The 10,875-nt window shown below is 43.7% G+C and overlaps 1 protein-coding gene across 5 annotated transcripts; it reads left to right on the top strand.

The window, feature by feature from the left end:
- The first annotated feature begins 7,293 nt into the window (after positions 1 to 7,293).
- On the top strand, positions 7,294 to 9,354 carry LOC147631296 (uncharacterized). 5 transcript variants are annotated; one of them, XM_086809671.1, is made up of 7 exons: positions 7,332 to 7,489; positions 7,628 to 7,801; positions 7,999 to 8,127; positions 8,206 to 8,357; positions 8,445 to 8,580; positions 8,678 to 8,777; positions 8,890 to 9,354. In XM_086809671.1, the coding sequence occupies exons 5-7, from the start codon at positions 8,528 to 8,530 to the stop codon at positions 9,073 to 9,075; spliced, it is 339 nt and encodes a 112-aa protein (XP_086665797.1). In that variant the 5' UTR covers positions 7,332 to 7,489; positions 7,628 to 7,801; positions 7,999 to 8,127; positions 8,206 to 8,357; positions 8,445 to 8,527; the 3' UTR covers positions 9,076 to 9,354. The 5 variants fall into 5 exon arrangements, 4 of the variants coding, with proteins under 4 accessions (XP_086665797.1, XP_086665800.1, XP_086665799.1 ...); XR_015267556.1 differs by having other exon boundaries at positions 7,294 to 7,489; positions 7,621 to 7,801; positions 8,206 to 8,580; XM_086809674.1 differs by having other exon boundaries at positions 8,206 to 8,580; positions 8,678 to 8,771; positions 8,896 to 9,354.
- The last annotated feature ends 1,521 nt before the right edge of the window (positions 9,355 to 10,875 follow it).

Below are 10,875 nucleotides of genomic sequence, written 5' to 3'. Positions count from 1 at the left end.
GAAACAATGGCTAAAGAACGATCGGTCTCGGAATTGTCATTCCCTGAAATCTATGCAGCCTTGCTTAAAAGCTTTCAATCGACATCTCTAAGAGAAGATGAGCTCCTTCAAAACCAAACATCCTTAATGCCTCTACAAGTGAGGAACGAAATGCCTTGTGTTGAGTGCAATCATATGACCATCCCAATCCCCATTGTGCATACAAGGCACCTGTTTTTCTATATTGCATATACTATAAAACCTTTGATCATTATACCAAAAAGTGTCCCACTTTATCTACAATTGACTCAAAACCTCCATCTCCCATGCACCAAACAAAAACAATCCAAAGGGTCAAAACTGCTCAGGAAGCAATTAATCGAACACTTCAGTGTTTCTATTGTCATGGACCTCACAAGGTGGCAGACTACACAGTTTGGAATACTTCCATGCCCATAGTCACTGACACTTTGCAACCCATGTGTGAACGATGTGGCATTGATCACATGTTCCAAGATTACCCATGACGAGTTGCTTCAATGCAACTTGTCTCATAAAAGATAACTCTTAACATCTTAAGTGTACAAAACGGGCGATTGTCCATAGTACCTTTGAATGTGCTTACACGCTTACAAGCCAAGGCACGAGAGATGATCAAAAAGAACGCAAAAGACAATACCTCAACATGGGTAGAAGAACATGCTTTAAAGTAGAACCCAAAAGAAAAAGCAAAACCTTCTGAACCCAAGAAAAACAAGGGACAACAAACTATCGAAACCAAGGTTGAATTAAAGAATAGGGAAAAGGAGCCTATGAAGGACATAAACCCAAAAGAGCCAAAGGCCGCAAATGATGTTGAAGCATCCACCTCAAAGGCCACCACACAAACCACAAAACCCATATGTGTGACGTAGGATCCAAAAGCCCAAAAGAAAATTCGATCCCGTCGAATGGGCAAACATAATAAAAACCTAACGATCCAAAGAAATTTAGAAGATGAAACAAGTTCTAGTATGTCACTTAGTGAGGATGAAACAAGTTCTAACCCTTCACTCAGTGCACCTCATAGAATAATCAAGAAACTAGAACCCACCCAACCACCCCAAATGGAAAATAATGATCACATGACATATGTGCAACGTAAAAAGCAAGCTCAGGAGATCATGCTAGCTTGGTTGAATGTCTTACAGGATCACCGGTTGTGATTGAGCCTCATAATGCCAATCCTCAAAAAACAACCAGAATACAAAGCCCAAAGGAGTACCGCTTCCCCTTTCAACAGGAAGATATACTCTCTACATAAGAGTCATTTGAGACAGATTGCACGAATTATGCACTTGAGAAAGCACATGAGGAATTCGATTATTCCCTTACAAAATTAAAGCAGTCTCTCAAAACCTCATTTGGAGGAATGCTCTTATCTCATGGTAAAGCCAACATAACATCAACACTCACACCTTTAAGGGCTCAACATGAGTTATACCAAGATATAAAGAGCTCCATAGAACAAGACTGTGAGGATTCACAAGTTTCCAAACAGACCTCATTTAGAATTGTCAGAGAACCAAGTGTGCCATTGTACACATTGGGTACTCTTGTAAAAGCTGAGAGCCAAAAGAGGATGAAAGTGAATGGGAATATGAAATAGAAACGGGATCTAAAGCTGAAACAAAAAGTGAAACATCCATGGTTCCTCTAGAAGATTCTATCATGATATGGTTGGATTTCCCTATAGGCAATGATGTTAAGCGCATAAACGTGCATTGATTAGCCCTCGAGCTAGTCATAACATTATGACAATAGACACTTGGGTATTATTGGGACAACCTAAACTTATCCCTACAGACAATGGTCTTACAAGAGGAGCCAATGGACAAAACATTGAAGTTCCAAGTTACTTTAGCTATGCTACTCAAACCATCGATGTGGAGATGTGGAATGTACATTCCATGTAACCCTAGATTCCCTTGAGCATGATGTCATCCTTGGTGAAACTTGGATACATGACTCATATTCAATTGATGAATCCATGCAAACAATCACCTTGAACACTCCTGCATCATGCAATGTACAATTGCTATTACGAGAGGAAGAGACCTTGGAGGAGCTGGAACTTCTAACATATCTTACTAAAAAGATCCCTAAGATTATGGTTGGATTGGAAATTTTAAATCACCACAGCTCAAGCACAGCTTTATCCAACATGAGAACACAATCTCATGACCCTCGAGTTATGGGATTTGTTAGGTCAACCAACACTCATGGCACATCCTCAAAGAATTCCCTTTACACAAGACTTGAACATGCCATGTTTGGGGTACTTTGAACATACAATGTATATTGAAACTAACCCCCTTACTTGCAAGTTTTTTGTGGTTCAGTATGTGTTGGAAAGATGATTTGATCTTGGGACATAAATGGACTATTGTTGCCCAAGCACCACTGTGCTTTGCTAGCGATAGAGTCATCATGATAGTCAACGACAAAAAGCTGACAATACCATACTGCAAGAAAGAGGATCCAACTTTAATGGATTTCTATGATACTGAACGCAAAAGGTTACAAGCATCTTCCATAGAAGCCCCTCTACCATCTACATCAAGACCGACTCCGATAAAGCATCTACTCCTTCAATCCCATCCTCCACCAGCGAAGTTAGATACCAATACCTCGCAATCAATAGCTATTCTTGATGAAGTTTCCACATCACAACCATCTATCTCTAACAAGAAACTCAAAGGAAAAGCCCCGGAGCCTATGCCTCTTCATCGACAAACCCTACCAAAGGAGACAACCACATGCTCGAAAGCCTCATCTCATCGATAGCCATTCCACAAGAGACTCTAGCCTCATCATCGTCAACAATGCCCATGAGTCTCAAACCTGCAGCTTCAGCGCCAACCAAAGTCAAGGAGGGCCCCAAACCTTCCACATCAACACAAAAGAAAACTCTACCAAGATAACAAAAATCAAGGTATCTTAATAGTATCAAGATGTGGGTGGAGAAGCGACTACTTGTAGCTCAAGGCTACTATGAAGGTGCCAATCAAATTTGGGTGCCTTGACAGTCAAAGCCTCTTCCTCAATGCAGCACTCAGAGGCCAAGGAAAAAGAAAAGTACTCCACAACATCGTCCACAAAAGCCTATGCGAGTTCCTCAAAGAACTCCACCGAGTCAGTAAGTGTGGATACCAAAAATATTACTGCAAGTTCAAGGGTACTACCAAAAGTAATACAAAAACTTGGATTCCCAAATGCATCACAAAGTCCCCTAACCTTGCACAAAGAAGGAAACCTTAGCACCGTGCGCATCAGCCACTAATTTATAATGTTCATCAAAGATGGGTGCCTATGCATGTGCTTCAACAACAAGGATACTATGATGGTAATCCCATCATATGGTTACCAAAATCAACTAACGTGAAGAAAGCCTCACCACCAACTTCAACCCCAATACAGCTTCACCTAAAGTTTGACAAGAATGGAGGCCCAAACAACACCAAGCAAGGCACTCAACCACTCTCGTACATCCAGCACCTACACAAGAGCTTATGTTTTCAAACAACCCCAATGGTAACCAACCAGTAGTCTTATCTATTGCCTCAACAACATGTGAGCCAAAAATTCAAGAAGCAATTCCCACGTCCACAACATCGACAAAGCTTCTCCATTCTCCCCACACAAAGGTCTTCAACGTGATCATGAGGACACGATTGCCATCTGGAAGAAGGGAGGAAATGTTAACCCAATTTTAGAGTTAACAAGATCTACTGCCATTATCTTACATCAAGGAGTCATGATAGATACACCAAAGAGTCATACATTCAAGATATGAAGTAATAGTGTCCAAAGGTACAGCTTGGACGGGTGCCCGTAATGGTGTGATGGAGTATTTATGGATTCCCGCTTCAAGAGTGTGTGGTAGCAAGTTAGAATGAAGTCCTAAATGATGTACTTCATGGATATATTATAAGAGTAGTCATTGTAGTAGCATTAGGCCTCTTATGAGCCTAAAGTGCCCGGTCGACCACAGTTTAAGTGAGTGTGAACACTTATGGCCATGTATATAAGTGAATATCTCTCATAATATAGGATACTCTCCCATTGTGCAATTGAGCCTTGCTCTTGCTAATCTCTCTCTCTAATGCTTGACATATGCATATGCCTAAGCATATGATTGCCATAGTCTTTCACTACGCATATGCCTAGGCTCTCTATATGCAAGCATATGCCTAGGCATATGCATATGCCTAGGCTTGCCATATGAATATGACTAAGCATATACTTGCCATAGGCTTGAATATGCTTACATATGGCTTGAATATGCTTGCCTAAGCTTGCCATATGCATATGCCTAAGCATTTGCAAGCATATACTTACCATAGTCTTTCCATATGCATATTCTTGTCTAGGCTTGAATATGCTTGCCTAGGCTTGCCATATGCATATGCCTAAGCATTTTCAAGCATATACTTACCATAGTCTTTCCATATGCATATGCCTAGGCTATGTATAGGCTATGCATTAGCCTATGCCATGCATAACCTATGCATAGCTATGCCTATGCATTACCCTACACATTGCCTCCTTAGCACTATATAGCATAGGGGTGTGTGTGTGCGTGTGTGTGGAGAGACCATCAAGCCCCCTTGGGCTAGGGAATGGATATTTGTGTATGAGTGTGTGAACATGCATAGGGGTGTGTGTGTGTGTGTGTGTGTGTGTGTGTGTGTGTGAACATGCATAGGTGGATGTGTGCATGTGTGTGTGCCATTGATATTCGCAGAGCAAGAGAGCAACAAGGGATGGGGAATGGGTGTCTATGTATGTGAGTGTGTCAATCAGAGACTACTTAGGAAAAACTTGGTCCCATTTGGAAGGCTTGTAAACAAACAGAACGGAGGTTGTGCATAACTTGTGATTAGTGAGCTGAGAGCTCCAAGCAACAACATCCCAAGTGAGGAGGTCCCCAAGCACACGTTGCGCAAGCACCTCACTTTGCGTACATGTTCACGAGAGCATTGTGAAGCACAATACTTTTTTGAAACAAACCATGTCTCACAATTTCAGCACGAATTTTTTTGCCCTTGTCAAATCAATCCTATAGTGCCACAACTAAGCATCACACTCACGGGTAGGGCTATTGCGTTCATTCACCTTCGAATAATGCTTTCTTTTTGCCATGCCATGCTTTTCTAGAGAGAGCCAATGAGCTTTTGCCACATGGATGCCTTCTCCTTGCTTGCTTTTCTGAAATGGTGTTAATAGGCTACCCAAGGCAAAAATGCCCAAAGCATGGCCATCTAAGTTTACATGCCCATGCCCATGCCCATGCCCATGCCCATGCACGTGTCGAGCCGAGTTGCCCATGCCATGCATATGCTGAGTTTACCATGCATGCCCATGCCCATGCCCATGCACGTGTCGAGCCGAGTTGCCCATGCCATGCATATGCTGAGTTCGGGGTCAAGCAATCGGAGCATACGAAGGGCTGGACAGTAGTGGTGCTGAAGTTCCCAAGTTTTACTTCATGTTTCCAAGTGTGGAATCAGAGACTACTTAGGCAGAACAGGGTCCCACTTGGAAGGCTTGTGAACTTAGGGAACGGAGGTAGTTCGAGGGCCTGAAGGCCGTGGTCAAGACCATTCAAGCAGAGGCTTCACGGGGACAACTAGTCAGCACACATGCATGTGTGTGCATGCATGTATGAAGGGTGGGGAGGCATTCTTCAGGTTTTACACCTTTTGAGTTTTAAAAACCCAAAGCATGGCCATCCAAGTTTACATGCCCATGCCGAGCCGAGTTTACCATGCCCATGCCATGCCGAATTTACCATCCATGCCCATGCCCATGCCCATGTTTACCAAGAACATGCCGAGTTAACCATGCCCATGCCCATGCCGACGAGCCGAGTTTACCATGCATAGGGGCTGTTTTGATAGTGCTTTCAATAGTAGAAGTTCATCAGTGTTTTCAACCATTACAAGGCAGCTCAGCAGCGTTTTTGCTCTCTCTTTACCCATCAATCAAGAGGTGCCAAGCTAGCCAAAGGCTCAATGTTTTTTCAGTACTGAAGAAGGGCTGCAAAGGTGGTCTTTTGCTCATCGGTAAGTACCGGGTTGCAAAGCAATAGCATGAGATCTTTCGGCAAGGCAAGGAGTGACTTGGGGGAACCAGGGGTCAAGCAATCGGGGCATACGAAGGGTTGGGCAATAGTAGTTTGGGGCTGAAGTTCCCAAGTTCCCACTTGGAAGGTGGCTAAACAAAGGGAACGGAGGTAGTTCGAGGACCTAAAGGCCGTGGTCAAGACCTTTCAAGGAGAGGCTTCACGGGTACAACTTGTCCGCAACGTATCAAGGGTGAGAGGCTTCACAGGTACAACTAGCCCGCACGTATCAAGGGTGAGAGGCTTCACGTGAGTACAACTAGCCCGCACGTATCAAGGGTGGGCTTACCATGCCCATGCATGCTCGTGCCGAGTTTACCATGCATGCTCGTGCCGAGTTTACCATGCCCATGCCCATTCCCATTCACATGCCCATGCCCATGCCAAGTTGAACATGCCCAAGCCAAGTCTACCATGCCCATGCCCATGTCCATGTCCATGCCCAAGTTGAACATGCCCAAGCCAAGTCTACCATGCCCATACGCATGCCCATGTCCAGCCAAATTTACCATGCCCATTGCCGGGTTTACCATGCCCATTAAGTCGGGTTTACCATGCCCATGCCGAGCCAAGGTTACCATGCATAGGGGTTGTGTTAAGCGCCCCTAGTGGGCTGTTTTGACAGTGTTTTTAGCAATAGAAGTTCATCAGCATTTTCAACCATTACAAGGCAATCTCAGTAGCATTTTTGCTCTCTTTACCCACCAATCAAGAGGTGCCAAGCTAGCCAAAGGCTGAGCGATTCGGACATACGAAGGGCTGGACAGAAGTAGTTCGGGGGCTAAGTTCCCAAGTTTTACTTTCTAAGTGTGGAATCAGAGACTACTTAGGCAGAATCGGGTCCCACTTGGAAGGCTTGTGTGTGCATGCATGTATTAAGGGTGGGAGGCATTCTTCAAGCTTTACACCTTTTGAATATTAAAAAAGCTGGAAGCATGGGCATCCAAGTTTACATGCCCATGCCCATGTCGAGTCAAGTTTACCATGCCCATGCCAAGCTGAGTCTACCGTGCATGTCCATGCCCATGTTTACCATGCACGTGCCGAGTTTACCATGCATGCGCCGAAGCCCACGCCCAACCGAGCTGAGTTTACCATGCCCAGGCCGAGCCAAGTTTACCATGCATAGGGGTTGTTTTAGGCGCCCCTAGTAGGCATACGAAGGGCTAGACAATGGCTGAAGTTCCCAAGTTCATCTACATCATTTATAGTTTGCTTATTTTATGGCCGGTTTCACAAGAAGTTGCGTAGTGCTAATATGACGCTTTGTTTGCAGATTCGGGAACCCATGAGACTGTTGAGTCGTGTGTGGACATGGGAGAGAAAATGCCCATTGAGAAGGAAGTAAGCCCTCTATATCCTTCATCCCCTCTTCAACACTCTTCACCTACATCATTTCGGGTTTACTCACAGCACAAGTAAGAGCACTTTGTGGGTGGCAAGCTCACTTGTTTCAGGCTAAGTTTACTTTGCAGGATTCAGGAGCCCATGAGGGTGTTGGTGGGCGATGTGCAAACACAAAAGAGGATGCCAACATCGAGAGGATTTTGTGGGTACATTTTGAGATGGATCACATTGATGATGGGGGGGCATGCGGACGTGGGTGCCGAGAAGAGTGTTGGCAAATTGGTAGAGACAGGGCCAGAGTTGAACCAGGTCAGTCTTTAATGGAGTCTATTGCTGCATGCTTGATGCTTTCTGGCACAACAGCTTATATTCAAGATCTAGGTTAGCGGGGTAGCATGCCAATTAATTGATAGTTTATCAAACTCGCTTGTTCTATTCATTCGTGCATGGTAATTTCAGCTTGTGTGTTTTCTTGTTTTCTTGTTTTCTTTTCTCTTGCATCATAGGCTAGCTTCCGGGATTGACATTAAGATTATGTCCCCGAGATCGAAGGTCTTTATGCACAGGGATGAGGCACTTATGAGGGGAATCTTGATTAACGAGGCGTCCACGAGGATGATGAATTTATTTGGGATGTAAGTGTACCACTTGGACCATTTCATTGTGCTTGTAAAATGTTACATGGATGCTCTTTCATTGCCTCGCATGCACAGGTGGATGGAGAACAAGCTTCTTGAGAAGGTGTTAGTTGTTGATTCTATGTGTATTGCATGCCACCGAAACTACTCGACAGTTTTGTGGACTGCTTCTTCGGGCAAATGGATGTGTCCGACACGGAATTGTGCTTCTTCCCCATTGTCTGCAGGTCTTTCTAGGGCTGTGGAAAAGTATCTAGCTGTGTTTTTTCACATGCAAATTTGTGTACTTCTAATGGGCGACTTCTGTGTAACAGGAGCCATTGGACCCTCTTTGCTTTGTATGTGAACCAGCACAAAAAGGTGCTTCGTTTGACAGAAGAAAAGCTATTTGTTGTACATGGACTTCATGGGACTTACAGATGCAAAGGAGTGCTCTTCTCAGCTATATAGGTATGTTGTTCTCTTCCATGAGAGTCCCCAGTCCAAGAGATTTACGCATGTCATAGGTACTGACACATGCATTGGTGTCGATTTTGATTGATTTCAGTGCTCTTAAATGCTTGGGAGCACATGTAGCTGATTCGACCCTCCAAGCTACTCTTTTCAATCCTGAAAACGAGCTGGAGTTGAAGATTGTTGAGGTGAAGGTAGACATGTCTTTCTTTTGAGTTTTCTGAGTTTACATGGTGCATCTATTATGCATGTTTTGTTTGGATCTAGATGATAAATGAAGCAATTGTGCTTACGTTTTTGGGGCAGGTACAGCCCAATGGCACAAATTGTGGGTTCTATGTTATGGCGTTTATGAGGTACCTCATCTCTGACATACTACAAGATGGTGCAGACAAGAGCTGGCTCACCAAGAATTGGTTTCAACATGAAGATGTGTGCACACTCAGGATGGAGCTGCACACATGGTGCATGAGGTGTTTGGAAGCACTATGAAGATCGTTTTTTGTTGCAGCGGGAATCACCTTTTGTTCATCATCTTTGCATCCCCTACCATCATGGGCTTACATACAGCCATACTACTAGCCGATTTTGTTCTCTGCCAAATCTAGATATGCTTGTCAGATATTTTTCTCAAGGAACAGGCTAATTTTTTGGGATGTATAAACAATCTGGATATATCTTGGAAAGTGAAGAAGGACCTCCCTTTTGTGTATCAAGGCTATAATGATCCTATGATCTGCAGTGACTAATGATAATATGTGATTTTTACTATTTTCATCTCCCAATTTCAGAATATAATGGCATTTCATTTCATGGTTTTCTTAATCTTCCATTGTATTTTGTTGTTGGCATCAGAGTTCCATGATGCCCATTGAATTGTAGTCATGAGATAGTTTTCTGAAATGCTTCACTTGACGGCTCGTCTCCTAAAGGCTTGGTTTTGTCTATGTTGTACTTTGTGTGCACAAGATTCTTGTGTGTTGAAATTCAAATCTTGCACAATTGGAAGTAGACAGCTCTATGTTTAGGTGTTGGTCCCCTACATGTCATTTGGAGTGTGAGATTCTTTTATCTTTAATGTGTAAAGATGTGTAGTCCAGCCAAGCTACGTCCATGTCATATGAGAATGAATTTACAATGAAAAAAACACAAGCAGTAAGCATCATTTTAGTATGGTATTGCAAAATTGAGGAGTAACAGCATGTTGGTTCCGGGGCAACTTTTTTAACAAACTACATGGAGCACCTCACTTGGTATAGGCTGTGCATTCCCACTAGAGAGAAAACCTGCACATTTACACTGTAAGACTTCAATAGACAAAAATCCACTTACGTCAATCAAAGCTAGGCAGATATATTTATGCCTACATCATAAAAAAAGGTTGTGTGATAGATGTAGTTGTTGGGAGTTCCCTTGTCAACTTGTATAGTAGGTGTGGGAGTCTTGATGATGCTCATGCAACTTTTATGGACTTGCAGGAAGTGAACGTGGTGACATGATATCTGCATTGATTGCAGCCCATGTGCAGCATGGGAAGTGTCAAGAGGATTTATCCCTTTTCTCAAAATTGCAACATGAAGGTGTGGAGCTTGTTGGAAACATGGATCCTCCCACTTCCCAGGAGGTCACCCATCCTAGTTATGTTCTTGCGCAAGCGCGCTTAATTGAGGTGTTCCACAAATTGGTCTAGCCATCCAGACCCCAAAACCTTAAGGTGTTAGGTGACCTCCGATAATCCAATTTGTGGAAACCTCAACTTGCCAAGATTCAAACCCAGTCTCACCACATGAGCTGGTTCTCTCTAGAAGTGTGGATTGCATCTCCAACACCCCTCCTCAAGCCACCCTTGGGTTGAGGTCTTAGCTTCCAACATCACAACCTGGACTCTGATACCATGTTGAAAACATGGATCCTCCCACTTCCCGGGAGGTCACCCATCCCAGTTGTGTTCTTGCGCAAGCGCGCTTAATTGAGGTGTTCTACAAATTGGTCTAGCCATCCAGACCCCAAAACCTCAAGGTGTTAGGTGACCTCCGGTAATCCAATTTGTAGAAACCTCAACTTGCCAAGATTCAAACCCAGTCTCACCACATGAGCTGGTTCTCTCTAGAAGTGTGGATTGCATCTCCAACAGAGCCAAACCAAGTCACTCAGCTTGTGTGTTTTGAAAGGTGTACCAACCTGGTTGACTTTGGGGCACACTTCTGCACAACCACATCATTAATAGAGGTTTCAAAACAAATGTGTTTGTCGTCGTGAGCGCTCTCGTCAAGCTGTATATCAGTTGTGGAA

This window comes from Cibotium barometz, chromosome 15 (genome assembly GCF_041138505.1).
Source record: "Cibotium barometz isolate CiBa-2024 chromosome 15, ASM4113850v1, whole genome shotgun sequence".
Lineage (NCBI taxonomy): Eukaryota > Viridiplantae > Streptophyta > Polypodiopsida > Cyatheales > Cibotiaceae > Cibotium > Cibotium barometz.
The sequence above is the reverse complement of the archived record's forward strand: the minus strand, read 5'-3'. Positions and strand labels throughout refer to the sequence as shown.